This window comes from Cetorhinus maximus, chromosome 26 (genome assembly GCF_964194155.1).
Source record: "Cetorhinus maximus chromosome 26, sCetMax3.hap1.1, whole genome shotgun sequence".
Taxonomy (NCBI): domain Eukaryota; kingdom Metazoa; phylum Chordata; class Chondrichthyes; order Lamniformes; family Cetorhinidae; genus Cetorhinus; species Cetorhinus maximus.
Window position 1 is genome coordinate 34,356,090 of NC_135904.1, and position 20,871 is coordinate 34,376,960.

Below are 20,871 nucleotides of genomic sequence, written 5' to 3' on the forward strand. Positions count from 1 at the left end.
TGTACGTTGCTTACCATCTTCTGTAAACTGAGTTCTAATCTAAAAGGTAATCAATGAAGTTAATTAGAGTTGTGTAGGTGGGGAAAGACAGAATCATGGAATTTGATGATGCAAACACTAAATATCATGTATGGAAAGCTGAATTTCATTTATTCAGTGGCCTTGCTAACATGTTGTACATGACATGGCATGTGACCAAACAGCATCTGCTCAGACGCACCATGAATAGTGTCATGGGAGGGCCTCTGGTCTGCTTTGATATATTGCATCTTGCGCATGTTTTGTCTGTCACACGTCTAGTATTCACCCACAAGTATTGCAAAATATGTATCACACCTGCACATGATTGGCACACATTTACTGGGCCAGAAGTAACTGCAGCTGACAAACAAACAGCGACTATTGTTCATCAGATCTGTCCTTTACCATTTAATTTCTGTGACCTTTTGTATTGGATGCTTCTGTAAGTTAGAGATATAAACAATGCAACACCCCCTACAAGGCAGCTGGAACCCGAAAGAACAGGGCAAGCAATTGTGAGTCTCCTTAACTAATCAGATTGAAGCATTTTTAATTAAAAGTACAGTCTGAAACAGGAAAGTTCAAATAGTGAATTCAACGTCAAATCAAGTAGAGAAAGTGAAATAAAGAAAGGGAAAGAAAGATTGGACTAAGTGAGAGAGAGAGAAAATAAACTCAGAAGGAAAAGTTTAAAAAGTTAATCTTTTAAAAATCTCCAACAAATAAGACCTGAAGGAATGAGATTCCGCATGTGGAAATGTTAATTTTCTGTGTCAGCAAGGTAATTTGGCAGTAATAAAATTATAACACCGTTAACAGGGTACTTAGACTGAAAATGGACAAGTCTTATCTTTCTATGGTGTGTTTAGTCCATATCTACAATGTAAATATAGGAACTTCATGTCACTGAATATGTGTGAATGGGGAGTCAGATAGCAGATGCCACTTTTACACAGTTTATAGAGAAGCAACGCATCTCAGACAGCAAATTCTGTTTTTTGTGTTTCACTGCATTTCTGTGCTTGCCTGAAGTCACTATTCAATTTGCACATAAATGGTGGAGAGTGCCATTAGCCTTGTCATTATTTCACAGCAAATTCTGGCCCACTGTGTCTGGCCTCAAATCACAATTAAAGAGATAAGAAGAGCATGAATCAAAAAGTAGAATGAATGGATCCAATTAATAGTTTGAGAACAAAGTTAACAGTTTATTTCCTTCATTAAACCAAGCAGCAATTAATAATGAAATAGTTTATGGAATAATAGACATAGAAATATAACGTTTACAAGAAAATGAGCCCATTCTGTGTTTGAAATACTTGTTTGTCCAAATGCGAGAAGTTTCAGCTTAAGGTTCATGGAGTTTCCCCACAGAAACCCCACAGCCATCATTCTCAGTTGAGACTCAACAGACCGTGGTAGGAAGGGTTCTTACAATTCCACTTTTTTTTGATGATTTCACACCAAGATTGACCAGTGACAGAACATTTTATGCCTCAGCCCTCCATGCATTTTCCTGTATTGTTGTAAAATGACTGCTGAGTTTCTTTTAATAAATAGAGCCAACAGTTATTTCAAGGAGTTATATTGATTATTTTTGTATTTGGAAAAGCAAGGGAAAGAATGAATGGTCTTGGATTTATGTAGCGTTTTTGATGTCCTCAAAATGTTTCAGAAACAGGAATGAGATAAATGATGAGTTATATTTGCCATCGTAGTTGTGGATATGATGACAGCGTGCCTCTGACTTCACATTTCCAAGGGTGATTGTAGTACAATAGTTTGACCGATTCATGGTAGATTTGTTACCGATGGAACTATCTTCCCATATGGTCCTGGCTACTGTTGTGATACTTCAAAATTTCCTATCTCATTAAACTAAAAGACAATTCTGACCTGGAATGAAACATTTAATCCTGTTTTCAATTAAACTGCATAGCTGATGAATGATACACACAATCCTCACTAATGGTCTTAAGCAGCAAAAACTTAACTTTTTTCAAAGAATTAATGTGTCTCTAATATTCAATAATCCAGGTTTGGGGAGGGGGGGTGCTACAAATCCATCATTTTTAAAATTCAGGTCCACTGTTTCACAAAAATATTGGCTACAAACCTTCTTGATTACTCAATATATTGATATCAAACTTTACACGTGCTTTACACTAAGCTGTTAGATGGTTTCTATACTTAACAGGGCAGAAAGAGGGAAGATGACATTTTGGAGATAATGTTTGAATTCTACTAAATTCATTTCTGTAGTTTAAATTTGGTTAAAACATACACTTTATAGCAAGAAGAAAATATGCAGGTGTTCCTGATGTATTTTAAAATAATCAGTTTCACAAAAGAAAGTGCCAATTTTCAGTTACATTGCACAAATGTACAAGTTTTACTACTTCAGGAAGTAACCATCAACTACACTTACCTTGGAAATGCATCAAAGCAGTAGGTTTTCCTGGTATCGGGGAATGCCACACGCAAGCCAGACATAAGAGGAGAATGGAGAATGACAGCTGCACATTCATAGCGTGATGCAAGGTCCACTGTTGGGACAGTTCCAATGCTTTGACCGTACAAAATGATGTTCTCTGGGCTAACAGCATACCTATAAGAAAGCATACAAGTCTCAGGTATTTGAATAAAATAATAAAACATGACATAATGCAGTTATTCAAACTACAGAGTTGAGTTTCCTCCGATACCTCTTTTCCTGACGGCACTAGTATATGGTTCTACAGGTGGTGCTCATCTCCAATATGTTGTTTAAGCTTCTATTTCTTCACGTGAGATACTCAGAATATTGGTCATTTCTTGCAAACCAAGGAAGAATCACAGTCAAGACCAGCTCATACCTTACCTGATCGCAATCCAAGCTTCCTCTCAACTGAGTGTGGTTGAATCGAGGACACATTCTCCTTCATCCCAGGGACCCCTCAAGGCTGTGTCCTCTACTCATTATGCTTGTTCTTCAAATTAATGACCACCTCCACACACCTACACGCAATACCCTCACTCATTTCCTAGCTATTCTATTTGCAGTGTTAACTTTTTTCAGATAGCACACCCTTAAAACACACAGCCTTCATTCCTCTTCCTACAATGACTTAATCACAAGATTCTGTTCTTTAGGTCTTTTAATTGGGCAAAGATAATCCTGTTTCTTTCAATTTAAAAAAAAATATTTCATGTCTCTTAGAAATCCAAATACTTCTTCTCTTTGATGACTCTACCAATGATCCATCATTTGCTGACAATCTGAACTCAGGTGGAGCTCCAAAATCTTCTCTATTGATACAGCAGTCTCAAAGTAGTTCACATTTATGGTAACCACAATTTTTCTTCAACAAACAATTTACATGCTTGAATACTGCCCCCAAAATTTCAAAGGGTTTGCACACTCCTGAACAGGACCAAAATAAAACTTACTGGCAGGTGGATCTTCTTACCTTCGGTATCTCTTATCATAAATCTTCCAGTCTATATTTATTGTCAAGAAACTGTCTGCTTGTTCAGGGGATGTGAAAGCCCCCTTGGTGTTCTGATCAACATTCATTCCTCAATGTCACTAAAAACAGACTAACTGATCAGTCATCTCAAATGTTTGGAGGAACCTGCTGTGTGCAAACTGGATGCTGTGTTTTCTTATTAAACAGTGACAATACTTCAAAAGTAGTTCATTTTTTATGAAGCCCCTTTGGATATTCTAAAGATACAAATGGCATTAAATAAATTTAAGTTATTTATTACTATGGTCAGCCTTACTCAGCATTCCTCCCTTTTTCATTTGAAATTTGCTTTTCCACCTCAATTCAGCCCCGCTGTTAATTAAACTCAAGCAAACTACTCCTGTAGTTTAGTCTTAGAACTGAACTTCCATTGGTCTTCCCTTTCCCCAAAAAACTTTAAGTTTTTAAACAAAGAGCTTGAATCGCCTAATCATTACTTCCTCTATCTCATTTTCTCTTCCACGATTTGCAGTCTTGGTGGTATCCTGCTGATAGGTCTTGAACTTATATGCAAGTTTTTCAGTAATATTTAATGCTAAACTCATTTGGAACAGCCACTTTCAGCTACTTGGTCATATTTTTAAACAAAAACAAAATGTTTGTACAATTAACACCGAGAATTAATTTTCTAAATTAAGAGTTCTTCCCACTATGACTATAGCATGGACTATAAAGAACTTAACTGGCAGTGCTTTTAATTGTATCCTTAGATTTGGGAAGAGTTTCTTGAACATTAGAGTTGTGTGGCAAACAGCTTTCTTCATAACCTCTTAGGAAAAAATGAGTAGTCATTTGTTCAAACAGGGAGATACAACTTACACCATTGGAGTATGTGTTAAATTAATACCAATGTATGCTTGGATGAAAAATACGGTGGATGAAGCCAGTAAAAGATGATTATTCTGTATCAAGAAACAGCAGCTTTTTGAATGACATGGGGACAGCCATTCTGCAGGTCAATAATAATTTAGCAGTACCATATACAAGTAGTCTCTGTATAATTTTAAGCAAGGTTCCACACGTACAGAAATTTGTTCCAAGTTCCTAAAACTGGCCTTCAGCTTACTTTGTAACACAAGCTTGCTGTCCTGTTCAGTAAGCAAACAGTGTATGAATAACAGCCAGCCCCATATACTGAAGAAAGTGCTACTGAAAATTTCCCTCGTGCGCACAAAAGCAACTGATGCAAATAGTGGAGAAAACAAACTGAAGAAAACAAACTAGTGAGAGCCAGCAACTGGTATTTATATACAACACACACAAATATTTATATCCCAAATGCAAAAACAAACTTTCTAAATGTTCACATGTAGGAGGGGGAATAGAAAATCCTGGAGATTCTTAAAAATGGACAAGAAACAAAAATTCCTGTGCAAATTTACCACTTTAGACAAATTTATTCCCAATCATATATTGAGTACAAACTGAACAAATGAAGATTGAAGAGTGAAATTAAAATTTAAAAATATACCTTTTCCAATCCATTATTCATGAAACAACTTCATGTGATACATGATTTTACGCTAAAACTAAATAAGTTGGAACAGGAACAAGGATAAAATAGCAACATTTCAGCAGGGTATAACATTTATTTTTCAAAATTAATAGAATTACCAAATTTATCAAACAAAATGATTTCAGCTATGAATCAGAACGTGGACAAAAAGCTTATGTTGGGACTTATTTAAAATTCTGTGGCTGTTCTGAACTTCAGTGGAAATATTTTGGTCATCCCTGATGTGCAATGTTTGTATGGACTGCAATCCAAGCCGCATTTTCCTTTGGTAAATATTAGAGAAATTGGATTAGTAGCAAACTTTATTTAATACCAAATTCAATCAATACTTTCTACAGTGAAGGAATCAAAAAACTAAATTATAGCAGGTAATTTGAAACAATACAAATGGATAAAATTTTATCCTTGAATCATTGTAAAAATGTAAATGCAACTTCAGGGGCAACAGAAGGCACCAAATGCTTTGCATTGGATTTATTCAATAAGTGCATTTCATTTACCAAAAACCATCAACTGACTCTCGGCTCTATTTTGGGCAAACCAAACAAAGGTATGGATAATGAAGCAACATAATATTTAATAATTAAGTTTTAATTAAGCAACAAAAACAAAATATTATATCAGTAACAATCCAAAAGAATCCTATAACATGCTGCAAATCAAACTGGTCAAAATAACTATAAAGAAACTACAACAGTGCTAAGTAAACAGTTTCAGTATTCTTACCCAATGCATAAGACGGATATTAAAAGGTCACACAAATATCCTTACAGCAGAGGCAGGAAAATGTTGCAAATGTTGTCACATTATAGATCAGTGTTGGAGGATAATGTAAATAGCTGAGAAAGTTGATTTCTTCCAGGAAAGCAGAGCAAAGCAGAAGTTATGCACAAATCATAACTTATTCCAGGTGTACAGTGAAATATTGGGGAGGAAAAGAAATCACATTGTATTGGAACAATCATAATAAGTGTTCAGATTTCATTACAACAGCAATAATGTGTTATTGACATGCCCATAAACAGGCTTTAAACTGGCTTAAAGAGCTTTGCAAGCTCTTAACTTCCTTAAAATTGGAATTTGTACATACGAAAATGTGGAAGAGCAGAGTATGAATTGGGAAACATCATGATAAATTGCTCCTTTCTTCGTGACATTACAATGCATAATTTGTGCCTTTTCTTCACCTTTTAAACCTGTTATAGTACATTTTGTTCTCAACCTATTTATATCGCAACCCAGCTGCCAGAATGAACTCTGCAACCTCGAGGGGGGAAGGTACGAGCCCCTGAAGTACCGTTTCAATGGCTGACAGGTAAATTACTTGTAATTTGTCAACAAGTCTGTCATTTTATCTTGTAGCATCTTCACTCATGGCTGAAAAAAAGTATTTTTTTTAAAGAAGTAACAGCAGCCACTTACTTAACAATTGAGCAGGATTTTTATTCTGCTGTCCTTATGACTGTGCCTATAATAGAAAGGATTCAATTCCTGCAGCATTTAGAACTTAGTAATGCAAAGCCACTTCTCAGAGCTGTTTCCCAACATCTGAGGGAGTTTGAATTCTGCATTTCCTTTTAAAAGAAAAATATTTTACGCAAAAAGATAAAGGAATAAGTATTGCTCGATTGATAGCTTTGAAATATTTGAACAGATTTCTGTACACAAATCCACTTTACTGACCTCCATGATAAACAGTCAAAAATGGTTTCCTTTAATGGTAATGTTTGTGTTACCACTGAGACAGCCATTTATTTTACGCAATGGGTGATACTGAAGGTTGATCTATTCCTCCAAAAAACATCACCTAAGGCAGTGGTGCAATATAAATACAACAGTTCCCTGGGTCAAGGTCTTTCAATTACAAAAATTCTTTCAGATACAAGCACTTTTTAAACAAACCAATTGTGTGCTCACCAAAGTGAAGAATGGAATAATTTTCATTTTTGGGCACCCGCTCTTTTTTCTCCTGTTCACTCTATCCTTGTCACACCTGTTTTCTCTTTTCATGTTCAAGTTCATCTCCCTTTTGTGCAAGTCTTTCCCCTCTCCCCACATCTTTCTTTCTCACATGCCTTACTACTCTCTCCCAGTCAGAGCTACTCAAGACCCCAGTTCCCACTGTCTGTTCAGCTAAAAGCCCAATTTTCAGACAACAGAAAAATTTATTTTTAAGTCAATACAATTTAAACTGCCAAAATATGCATGGTTCATGATTCCTACAGCCACTACACAGCTATAGTGTCAAGACTTAGAAAGCACCTTTGTGGGAGAGTAGTATAGAAGTTTAATTTATACATTTACAACTCCATGGGTTGGATTCTACAGGGCGCCATATACCCCATTCCTCACCACCCCTCCCAACCACCACTGAAAAGTCAGTCGTGAGCCTACTCACCCAAACACTGGCTGTCCTGCAGTCATTTTATGATGGGAATAGCCTTAATAGTTACAGGATGAGATTTGTGGCCCCATCTGGAAGTCTTGCCTTAGAGCCAATCTGAATGGCCGGCAGCTCTCTAGCCCCAGGTTCAAGCAGTTGCCAATGTTGGGGCCATAGGCAGTCCTGAAGAAGAGGAGGGACTGGAGCCTGATGCCTACCCAGCCCAACGTAAAATAGGGCAGAGGTCGGGAATGGGTGGGAAGGTGGTGGGAAGGCCACGTGCTTTGTTTCACGAGCCCTCAACCTTCAAATATGTCAGCAGATGGCCTTAAAATCCAACCCTATATTCAAATCTAATGGCACTGGATGAGAAATGATAATATTAAGTCACAGTAGTTCATTATAATTTGATAGCAAAGTGATTGTCCTGACACTGTAAAAGTGATCTCATTTTCTTACCATCACCTATATTTGGTGTCCAGGGTTCTTTTACCCCTACTTCAAATGTATCCAATCTTGAAGATGCTAGGCCTTCACTTAAAAGAGGAACTTTCATCAGGTTTAATTTTTGCTAGGGCAGTGCAGCCAATTTTACAGAAAGGTCGGAAAAGGCATCTAGCTCTGACACAATATACAGTGAAAGTCACAGGTGATGTAATTGTTCTACTTGAGTATAGATTTTGAAGGATTTTCAACGTTTGGAATTTTGTAGCTAATATCTAAATGGTTATTCCCCTCTTGAAAAACGTAAAGCCAAACAGGATTTGATAGCATAGGGATGGGAGTCCTGCAATTTCATCAGTAGAGGGGACTGGAACGAACTCTATCAGTTTATTTTTCAACAACTTACATTTATATAGCACCTACAATGTAGAGCTTCCCAAGAAGCAAACTAGACAAGAATTGACATCAAGCCAAAGGAAGTGATATTAGGACATGTGACTAAAAGCTTGATCAAAGAGGCAGGTTTTAAGGAACGTCTTAAAGGCAGAGGCAAGTGGAGAGGGAATTCCGGAGCTTTGCACCCAGAGAACTGAAAACACTGCCACCAATGGTGCAGAGGAAGGAAGGGAGATGCATAAGAGGTTCAATTTAGAGGAACAGAGTTCTCAATGAGTTCTGTTGAAGGGTCATGTGGACTCGAAACGTCGACTCTTTTCTTCTCCACCGATGCTGCCAGACCTGCTGAGTTTTTCCAGGTAATTCTGGTTTTGTTTTGGATTTCCAGCATCCGCAGTAGTTTTTTGTTTTTTTCTCAGTGAGTTGTACAGCACGCAGAGGTTACAGAGATCAGGAGAGGTGTGGTCACAAAAGGGTTTAAATACCAGGATGAGAATGGAACTTTAAATTCAAGTTATGCTGTGCATCTAATGATAGATTCAAAAGAACTGAATCAGTTCTTTCCCCAGTAAGAACAATCTGAATTTTAATAACCTAAGTCAGAGAAAGCGGCAATATCATAAAAATGCCCCTTTTAAGATCAAGTCATGCTGAGATTAAGTCAGAACTCACGATTACTTCTTTAAACTTGGTTCTAACATAGTGGAGTGCAGGGGAGGAATGGTCTGAATCGATCATGCCACCTAAGGCTGATACAGAACTTTTTCATGTATGGGATGCCTCGCAGTTTCATCAAAAGATCCTCAGAAATTCGATATATAGAAACAGACATACCAACAAGGAATTGCTCAAGATATATTCGTTTCATCAATCTCGTCAAACAGCATGTTACTTTCAGTGCAGCTGTTTCACTATTGTACAAAATCAGAAAGATGATATTCAGCCAGCAAAGTTAATTCTTTTTACTCTTTCATGAGGGGTGAGCATCGCTGGCAAGGCCAGCATTTGTTGCCCATCCCTAATTGCCCTTTAACTGACTGGCTTGCTAGGCCTTTTCAGAGGGCAGTTAAGAGTCAACCACATTGCTGTGGGTCTGGAGTCACGTGTAGGTAGGGATGGCAGATTTCCTTCCCTAAAGGACAATAGTGAACCAGATGGGTTTTTACAACAATCGATGATAGTTTCATGGTCACTATTACTGAGACTAGCTTTATATTCCAGATTTTATTAATAGAATTTAAATTCCACCAGCTGCTATGGTGGGGGTTTGAACCTCTGTCCCCAGAGCTTTAGCCTGGGCCTCTGGATTATTCTTCCAGAGACATAACCAGTACACTGCCATCTCCTTAAATTCCTTACTTTAAGGCCTTGAAATTATATTGTGCAGTAATAATGTACAAATACTGTGCACGTTTGTTCATCCTCTATCAGCAATTCAATTTTAAATAAATTTGTTAATGCACAGAGGGAATTAAGGAAATCTAAAGAATAATTAAACTTACACCTGTATGACAAAACCAAACAGGTAAATGATGAGCAGCATTTTACTGTCAGGAATATGCCCACCATCACAAAATTATTGAGAAGAATTTAACAATGCTGTCCACTATGCCTTCACCACTCCATAAAAATGCTAAACTTTCTAGTTACAGACGTTTTACAATAGCTCCAACCTATAATCAGGCAAAACAGGGATGGGGAAAATTCCAATCTAACATGTTATAATTGATAATGTCCCAGATTTCAAGAATGAAACTGCAGCCGTTTGGGAAGGTGCAGAGAAAACTTATCTCCTATTGTATGCTGCAGTAGTCAGCCTTTCTCATCAACCATTCTTCCCTTTAGACACCATATTAAATCAGACGATACCAAAGGATTAATGTTTCAGCAAATCATTGAACACAGAACAGCTGCGCTCTCTCACTTGAAAGAAACTGGAGTTTGATGCCAATCAAATCAGACATCCATATGAAAACAGCTGCTTTTCGTGCTCTAAATCTATCCCAACATCTGAAGCAGGGTTTGAGGTAATGCAAATTCAGGTTTGTGATTCAAACTAACTCTCCCAGTAATGATACATTACAAACTAAAAGAGCATCATAAAATGAATGCAAATCTCCATGATTGAATGCAGTAAAAAGCCTGGTAAGTGACTGGTTAAAGTCCTCCAGCTTTGTGCATATGTGATGAAAACGCATAAGCTGTGACCTCACACTCCACAGAAGGTGTGTTTAGGGTGGTAGCTTTTTGTGTAGAAGTGTGTGTAGTTATTTTGCAAAAAGACTTTTGTTGCTTAGCTTATGCGTGTTGTTTTCTTGTGCCAATTTAAATACTGTGGTGACTTGGAAATTAACATTTTCCTTGTGTGTTGTGGCTTTAAGTTTAATTGAGGATATTGACGAATTCCTTTAGTTTTGCTTCTGTGCAAGTCAAAATACCCCATATGCCAACACAAATACAGAAAGTAATTTTACTAAGTGCCTGCAGCACCTAATAAAGGAGATGGTAAGAATAAAAAAGTTCCTGAAAATCAAAAAGTGGCCCCCAAGAAAGCCAAAAAGGGCTCTCAAAAAAAAAAAATATGTTGACCCTTGTCGGTACATTATCTGCTAATAGAGAGAATGCAAAATATCACACTAATACCACAAGTTCATCAAGTGCCTAAACCTACAGAAAATCATCACCATGTTTAAGAGTCTCGGCACAAAGCTACTGAGAAATCTAAGCCTGTAGAATATGTTTGCCCGATACATATACTCCCGTAGGATCACACCCAGTGTATTTAAATCCAGTGAATCTATGTTTCTCAGTATGCACAAAGGTACTGCTTGAATTCAGCTACCCAATATTGCGCAGTTCCTCAAGTATAGGACAATGGCAAGCTTCCTATTACTGAACTGGTGTCTGTCCAACAAGGGCCACTCTCTCTATTGGAGCTTCCAAGGTTTGGAGCAAGGAGCAGTTATTGAGCCACATGCTATTAGTGAGCCAGTGTCAAAGGAAGCAAAAAAACAAGGCAAGATACTATGCAGTATAATCACACTACATACAAAATGGCCAGATGCTAGACAGTTTAATAAAATCCATGATTCAGTCAGTTTATTTTGGAAAACTCTTGACTGACAATTTTCAGTAGGACAAAGGAAAATACCCCTTCAAGCTCCAAAAGACCTTCCATACCTATACTGGCTAATCATGCGACTTGCCATAATATATCACATATTCTTGTGTAAAAGTAGAATTTTTGAGACCAATTTTTTAGGCCAAAAGTCAGGTAGTCAGCTTTTGCATGGGTAATGTTTTTGAGGTAACATTCCACAAGCAATTGTCCTCTGTACTGTCAAGCGCATCTGATACTCCTCATTTTATAAATTATTTTTTTTGACAATAGTGGGATCAAGTTTATTCCACGTGTCTATGGCCCATTGGCACAATGTTACTAGTGAGGATGCTCACATATTTCCACCTTTGGTGAATGCTTTTTCATTTTTCAACATTCAATTGTTCCACATCCTTCAGATACTGTTCCTGAGAGGTTTATTTATACACATATCCAAGGACCGAACAACAAGACTGCTGGGAATATCTTCCACATTAGTGGTGGCTGATCTGACATCGTGGACTATGTGGACACGATAATATTTGAACATGTCCCAGATAAACAAACTTTTGTCTTTGTGTAATCATCCTGGTCTCAAATTCCACACTTTGATCCATTTCTTGCAACCGCCTTCCAACATCCAGCCTTTCTCATGGATGGAACATGGGTGACATCGCCTTTCTGAAATTTCTCTTTGGGGAGAGTTTTCTGATTGAATATCACTATCGGCTTTAATTTTGTGTCATACACCGGACAAGATGAAACCACTGTCAATCACGTCATCTCGTGGCCAGGCGTCTTTATAAGGATGGTTCTTTCCTCCACTGACCTTGGTGATGGTTTTGTTTGCTGGCATGCTGAAGTTCATCAGTATTTCATCCATATTTTCCAGTGCAAGCCAAACCACAGCATTCTTCTTTCGATGTGAGGTGAGAAAATGGTAGAATTTGATGATTTTTATCTTTGAGTTCTGGTGGCGGATGTTGTGAAACATTTTGTTTTCTGATGGAGTACTAAATTGTGCTTTTCTGTGAATCTTGTGCATCATCTGATACTGGCCTTGAACTCTGAAATACCATCTTCCTTTGCTTTTCTGAGGGAGTAGAGTCCATCGGTTCTGAGAGTGATAATATGACCATTTTGCTGATGCTTGTTAACCCATTCTGTCATTTTTTTTCTCCAGTTTAAATTTAGCTGTCTACTTGTTATTCTTTCTTGAAGGCATCATGGTAGATCATGTGGTACACATATGTCTTGTCAATTGGCCAAGAGATTGCGGCTAGAACTGGCGGAGGGAAAATCTAAAGGTTCCTGTGCGTGCCTTCAAATTAATGAACCATAGTGATTATCAGTAAGTAATTAATAATCACAACATGGTTTGATCTCTGAAAAATTAGGGTCAACTTTAAAACAATGTAGATGAAAAATCATGTTTATTTAGGCCAAAAGCCACAAGGATGACTTTTACATAAACTCCACTTTTACACGAGTATCTACAGTATGTATTAAACATGAATTATACATCAAGGAGCAGTAGTTACAAGGATGTTTTTACTTCTGAAGTGAAAGCTGCCGCTGAAGCAGTCAAGCAGCCAAATGTTAACACGCTCCAGATTGGCAGACAATGGGATAATGGCCCACAGTAATTATATTTCCTTTCAGTATTTTCCACTAGTGTTGTCAAAAACGACAACTGAAAATTACAGATCTGTCTGTCAAAATGCAGCATTAGGATTTTAAAAATTCTTCCCCGCCAAAGAGAATCTTATCAGCTAATTCTTGGAGAACAACACTACTTAGTTCATGCAAGACTGTCATTTTGGCCACCATTTTGTACAAGGTGAAAAGGCAGGCTCCACTCCAAGTGTTCTGAGTTGCATAAAATCAAAAACAGACGTTCTTAACTTGATCAAATTTTCAGGATACGACTGTGTAGGAGCAAGCTCGGTCACTAGAAGGTGATCAGTTAAGTAATTTACTGAGAGAAATATTCTAGCCAACCAAACAACAATATTTTCCATGAACCAACCACCCTATGCTGGCTATAGCTCCTACCATCATTGCCTCTATGACAATACAGCCTCACTTCACTCTGTAGCAACTTCCAGTTATCCTGTAACAACATAGACAACAATTTTTTGTTCCCCACTGTTGAAGCAGCAGACCTGGACCTCCGACTATCAACTAAGCCAAAGAAAACCATTAGCTAGGCCCGGGACTCTTATTACGAAATAGAACTTAAGATTATAGCTTTGACCACAATTCAGGCACTGGCAACTCCAATCCTCAGATAGGCCCATGAATACATAGGAAGTTCTGTACTCCAAACCCCAGAATGCCATATACTGAGTGCGGGATGCGTGGAGAATAGACTACGTTGGAGTGAGACACAGACAGGGTGCATAGTTGGGAATTCGGTTCGGGTGGTATGTTCTGCCTCCAGCGACTGGTGAGTTTTCTTCCTTTGTCTCCAAGCTAGGCGAGTGCAACTTTCTATTATTTCAATAAAAGTAAAATACTGCAGATGCTGGAAATCTGGAATAAAAACAAACAAAAAGTGCTGGAAAAACTCAGCAGGTCTGGCAGCATCTGTGGAGAGAGAATCAGATTTAACGCTCCGAGTGCATATGACTGTTCTTCAGAGCTTTTCAAGTCATACGTACTCGAAACATTAACCCTGTTCCTCTCTCCACGGATGCTGCCAGACCTGTTGAGTTTTTCCAGCATTCTATTTCTATTACTTCATCTGTGCAAATTACTAACTAGTTGACAAATTAAACAAATAAGGTTGGCCAGAAATGGCAGGGCTGGAGGTGTGCTGCGACTGCAACATGTGGGAATCTGGAATGCACTGCAATCCCAGACAACTATATCTACAGTGTCTGCAGCTTAAGCAACTTCAGCTCAGAGTTGCGGACATTGCGGGGCATCAGGGACGGGGAGTTACCTGGACCCTTTGTTCCAGGAGGCAATCACACCTCTTAGGCTATGCAAAATTTTAGAGTTGGTCAGTGGTCAGGGACATGAGGTTGTCACTGCGAGTCAGGCAGGTATGGGGAACCTGCATGTAGTGCCTCAGCCCCTGACTTTGTCCAACAGGTACAAGGTGCTTGCTAACTGTGAAGATGAGAAGGACTGCAAGGTGGATGAACGGAGTGACCATGGTGGAGGATGCCATTTAAGTGGGTGGAGTGGAGAGGAATGTGGTAGTGATAGAGGAATAAATACTGTTCTCTGCAGTCATGACTGGGAGCTCAAAAAGTTGTGCTGCCTGTCTGGTGCCAGGGTTAAGGCCATTTCCTTGCTGCTGCAGAGGAACTTGGAGTGGGATGGGGAGGATCCAGTTGTTGTGGTCCATGTGGGAACCAACGACATAGCAGAACATCATTCCTAGTTCTACATATGAGAATTTGAGTTAGGGACCAAATTAAAATGCAGAACATCAAAGGTAATTATCTCTGGATTGTTACCCGAGCCTTGCACCAATTGGCATAGAGTAAAGCAGATTAGAGAATTAAATGTGTGGCTCAAACAGTGGTGTGAGAAGGGGTTTCAATTCATGGGGCACTGGCATCAATACTCAGGGAAGAGTGAGCTATTCCGTTGGGATGGGCTCCACTTGAACCAGGCTGGGACCAGTGTTCTGGCCAATCGTGTAACTAGGGCTGTGGACAAGGCTTTCAAGTGAGAGCAGCGGGGGGGGGAAGAGATCAGGTGAAGGAAATTTAGGAATCCAAAGAGAAAAGTCAAGGCATCAGAACAGTATAGCAATGTGGATAAAGACAAACAGAGTTGGGACAGAGAGTTTAACCAAAATTGTACATCAGCAATAAGATCATTGCATGTAACAGAAGTAAAAAAAACATTGAAAGTAAAGGTTCTTTATCTGAATGCACAAAGCATTTGCAATAAGATGCATGAACTAGTGGCATAGAGATAAATGATTTAGATTTAATCGCCATTAGAGACATGGTTAAAAGATGATCAAGGATGGGGAAATAAATATTCCAGGGTACACAATATTTTGGAAAGGCAGACAGAATGGCAGAGGGGGAGGTGTGGCCCTGATAGTAAAGGATCACATAAGGACATTAGTTAGAAAGCATCTGGCCTCAGAAAATCATGAAGTAGAATCAGTATGGGTGGAAATTAGGAATAGCAAGTGTCGGAAACATTGGTGAGAGTAGTTTATAGGCTCCCCAGCAGTAGTTTCCCATTGGCAGAGCATTAAACAAGAAATTATTGGAGCCTGTAACAAGGAAATGTAATAATTGTGGGGGACTTTAATCTTCATATAGACTGGGGCAATCAAATTGGTAAGAGTGGTCTAGAAGATGAGTCTGTAAAATGTTTTTGTGACAGTTTCTTGGAGCAATATATTGTGGAACTGACTAAGGATAAAGCTATTTTAGATCTAGCATTATGTAATGTAGCAGGGTTAATTAGCAATGTGGTAGTAAAAGGTTCACTGGGAAATAGTGATCATAATACCATTGAATTCCACGTTAAGTTTGAAAGTGGCATACTCCAATCACAAACGAGAATCTTAAAAAAACAAAGCCAATTACATAGGTATGAGAAAAGAATTGGCTAAGGTAAATTGGGTAAATAGACTAAAACATATGGAGGTAAATGAACATTGGGAAACATTTAAAAAAACAATTCAACAAAAAAACATTCCATTGAAAAACAAAACCTCAGTGAGAACGGCCTATCCATGGCTCACTCAGGAAGTCAAGGATAGTATTATGTTAAAAGAAGAGACTTACAATGTTGCAAAAATACAGTAGCAAGTCTGAGGATTGGGAATGTTTTAGAAACCAGCAGAGGGCCGCCAAAAAGTTGATAAAGGAAAATAATAGAATGAGAATAAATTAGCCAGAAATATAAAAACAGATTGTAAGAGCTTATATAAAAGAGTAGCTAAAGTAAATGTTGTCCCCTTAGAAGCAGAGACAGGAGAAATTATCATGGGGAATGACAAGGTGGCAGAGGCAATGAATAAATATTTTGTATCTGTCTTCACAGTAGAAGGCACAAGTTTCATACCAGAAATAGACAGTAACCTAGGGGCTAAAAAGTGAGAGGAAATAAAGGAAATTAACATCAGCAGAGAAAATGTATTGGCAAAACTTAAAAGACTAAAATTCAACAAATCCCCGGGTCCTGATGGCCTACACCCTAGGGTTCCAAAAGAGATAGTGGATGTGCTGGCTATGATTTTCTAAAGTTCCTTGGATCTGGGAATGGTCCCATTAGATTGGAAGTTGGAAAATGTTACACCACTTTTAAAGAGAGGGAGAGAGAAAACTGTGAACTATAGGCCAGTTAGCCTACCGTCAATGCTAGAATTTATTATTAAGGATGTCTTAATAATGCACTTAGAAAAGCATAGTATGATTAGAACAAGTCAACATGCTTTTACTAAAAGGAAATACTGTTTGGCAAATTTATTAGAGTTTTTTGAGGATGTAACTGGTAGGATAGGTAAAAGGGAACCAGTAGATGTAGTATACCTGGATTTCCAAAAGGCATTCGATAAGATGCCACACAAAATATGTTAATAGGCTCATGGAGTTGGGGGCAATATTTTAGCATGGATAGAGGATTAGTTAACTGACAGAAAGCAGAGAGTAGGCATAAATGGGGATTTTCAAACTGGCACGCAGTAAATAGTGGACTGCTGCAAGGATCAGTGCTGGGGCCTCAGCTATTTACAATCTATATTAATGACTTGGATGGAAACACAGAGTAATGTATCAAAGTTTTCTGATGATACCATGCTAGTTGGTAAGCATTGCAGAGGACAGAGAGAGGCTGCAAAGAGATATAGGCAGGTTAACTGAGTGAGCAACAAGACAGCAGATAGAATATAATGTAGGGAAGTGTGAAGTTATTCACTTCTGTCATAAGAATAGAAAAGCAGAATATTTTTAAAAGGTGTGAAACTTGTAAGTGTTGATGTCCAAAAAGGCTTAGGTGTGCTTGTACAAGGAACACAGAAAGTTAGTATACAGGTGCAGCAAGGAATTAGGAAGGCAAATGGCATGTTGGCCTTTTATTGCAAAGGGACCGGAGTACAAGAATAAAGAAGTGTTCCTGCAATTCTACAGGGTTTGGGTAAGCGCACATCTGGAACAGTGTGCGCGGTTTTGGTCTCCATATTTAAGAAAGGATGTACTTGCATTGGAGGCGGCAGAGCAAAGGTTCACTAAATCGTCCCTGGGATGAGGGAGTTATCTTGTGATGAGAGGCTAACTAAATTGGCTTATATGCTCTGGAGTTTAGAAGAATGAGACATGATCTCATTGAAACTTACAAAATTCTGGAGCTTGAAAAGGATACATGCTGAGAGATTGTTTCCATTGGTCAGGGAGACTAAAACACGGGGGCACAGTCTCAGGATAAGGGGCCAATCATTTAGGACTAAGATGAGGAGGAATTACTTCAATTAAAGGGTCATGAATCTTTGGAATTCTCTATCCCAGAGAGTTGTGGGTGCACCAGCACTGAATACATACCAGGCTGGGATAAACAGATATTTTCTCTCTCAGGGAATTAAGGGATATGGGGAGCGGGCGGGAAAATGGAGTTGAAGCCCAAGATCAGCCATGATCATGTTGAATGATGGAGTAGGCTCGATGGGCCATACGGTCCACTCCTGCTCCTATTCCTCGTGTTCATGTGCCTTTTCTACTCAAGGGACTACATTTGGACCTGAATAATGTCTCATAAATGCTTGTTCATGTACATTCTTGCAACCACTTGCACTTGGCTGCCAGAACCCGAACTTCCCCAACTTCCATTCTTTGCACCAACCTATGCAGCCCTCCACTCACTCACAGCAACAGCTACTGGTACGTCTTTCATCGCAGGAATCCCCAACTGCCTCATCTACCTTTCTTAGCACATCCACCAAATTCCAACAGATTTTGCAAAATTTATTGCTCTACAGATAATCTACCAGTTTTCTGAGCATGGGCATGAGCATCTCCTTACATTACTTAAACTTACAGCAAGTATGTGAAGTATCTAGCTCATACTGACTTCCCAGGCATCTTCCATTCAACATCTTAAGTGTTTTAAGTGCCTATACATAGCATTCCCCTACTACTTCATGATGCCCCTGACACCTGTAAACTCCCTGGTAGAGGCAAGGGATTAAATGCTCTGAAGTAATGAGTTGGATTTTCCTGTACCAGGGCATCTAACACCATCTGCCTTTAGTTAGACTTGCCCTTGCGCATTTAGGTATTTACTTTCTCTACCTGGCAGGTTGCTTAAAGTTAGAGTTAATAATGGGACAATGAGGGAAACAGGGCATCTGGAACCTGAATGAACAGGGCAAGCAACTGTGCATCCTTCACCAATTAGATTAAAAGATTGTGAAATCAATAGTACAAGAATTGAGAACTATACATTAGAGAGCATGAATTGAATGTCAAGCCAGGTACCAAAACAGAAAACACGGAAAAGAAAGATTGGAGTAAGAGGGAAAGAAACAAAATCAAAAGGAAGAGTTAAAAAATTTATACGTTCTTAAAATCTCCACTCATTTAAACCTGAAGGAAGAAGACCTCACACACTATTATGGTTAATTTTCAATGTAAGAGATTAACTGGCAGTAATGAACTATTGTCACATTAATAAGGTGCATTTAGACTGGAACAGGCAAGAATAAATTGTCGGTGGTGAGTTGAGTTTGTATCTACCACACACAGATACAGCAACTTCACACCAGTCAATGCTGTTCAATAGTGAAACATTTCCAATATTCCACTACGTTATTTGTTCCAATAGTATTTTAAAACCTGAAGCAAATACACCTACCCCATCCAATCAGGAAGCAACAATGGCCTGGTATATATAACTGGATATATGGTGTTACACCTTTATCACACACAGATAAATATCAAAGAACGACATGTAATTTCAACTGATCCATGTAATTTTTACATTCAATTAAAACAAAAACTTACTGATTCCAGCCCAGAATTCCTGTTCCAGACCAAGAAGTTTGTTTATAAAGTGGGTGGTTTAACTAATGCGAGCCTGATCATTGAAATAAATCTGACTTAGGTTTGAGGGGCTTGATTTTCATTTTGGACGGAATCGGGAGTCAGGTCACATCCTAACATCACAATCTCACCTCTTGCTCAACAGTGCCCGCCCACACTACCTTCATGGTGAGGGGTGGCTGGAGTAGACACTGCTGCTTTCTGAAGCAGGCCCGAGGTAGGAATGGTGGTGGGCAGATGCAAGTTTAAAGGCCTGTCACCGTTCACTGGAACATCAGCCCAGTTTGGTAGATGAATGTGAGGCTCCCTAACCCTAACCCTGCTGCTGCCCATATCCCCCTCATTCTCTCCATGCATGCATCCATACCTCCCATAACCCCTCCATACCCCCCTCAACCAGTATCCAATATGTACATAGCTCACAAGCCCTATAATAACATTGGGAAGTTTGTGAGAGGCTTATCGAACTGTCAAAATAAACAGTAATTCAAAATACACTTGGAAAAAACCATAATCCTGTTAGAACCTCAAAACTGTCAAGATAAACAGTCATTCAAAAACACTAAAAAATTTAAGAGGTCATAAAACTGTCAAAATAACCAAACTCATTGACCTCTTAACAGCTATATCAACAACCTCTACTAATCTGAATCAATTAGTGGGTTTGGAGCTCAGCCAAGCATTAATGAGATTCCATCACGGCTGTGTCAACAAGGCCTCCAGAGATGAATACATTAAATCCTTTGAAGATAGCCAGAAGTTCAGCGATCTGTCAAAGCCTTGAAGCAGTGAAACAGATGGCTGATCTGAAATTAAATGAAAAGGTTAAAGCACAGGGAACAATTGACAGTGTCAAGTCTGAATTTCAATATTGTTCAATGCAAACAAGCACTTTATCCAGTGGATAATGTACTCTAATGCATCGGAAGACTTTTGGACTTCCAAAATGCTGGTCAATTTAATGGCCACTTCCCATTTAAGATCATTACTGTATTAAGAACACATGTAAAACTTATCTTACAGCATTTCATTATACGATGTTGACAACACATTTTGAACTTACCTGTCAAAAGTTTCCCCGACTACAGAACATGGTTTCCCCATGGTTCATGACACCTCTGAGCTGGTGTGAACTACGCTGTCTTCAAAAGTCAGCCCACCACAATCAAAACTGCATAGAGTCTAAAACACCCACCTTCACATTGGAGCTGGCAAGGTCAAGGCAGCAGCATGCGGGCTGACAACCCACCTCTTATCTCGCGCACTTCAAAATGGGAATGGGGGTGGGAATCCTAGAATCATTCCTGCCCAACATGAGCAGGGCCTGCCCTATGTCAGGACAGGAATATATGGCCTGAGGAAACTCACCAGCTCTCTTTCAGTCCATTCATGCCAATATTTTTTATCTTTTGCGGTAAACTAGGCTAGTGTGTTTAGTGTAGGGAAGCTGCAACAGATTTGCAGATTCTTACAATACACTACTT

General features: G+C 38.8%; 1 protein-coding gene across 2 annotated transcripts in view; it reads right to left on the reverse strand.

Annotated features, from left to right (window-relative positions):
* abhd17c (abhydrolase domain containing 17C, depalmitoylase) overlaps positions 1 to 20,871 on the reverse strand; it is a 66,808-nt gene that overhangs the window by 21,180 nt on the left and 24,757 nt on the right. Inside the window, exon 2 of one of the 2 annotated variants that reach the window (XM_078530455.1) lies at positions 2,450 to 2,629. In XM_078530455.1, coding sequence (XP_078386581.1) covers positions 2,450 to 2,629 — 180 coding nt within the window. Of the gene's footprint in view, positions 1 to 2,449; positions 2,630 to 4,754; positions 5,310 to 20,871 lie in introns of those variants that run through there. The other variant, XR_013573495.1, reaches the window with a different exon arrangement.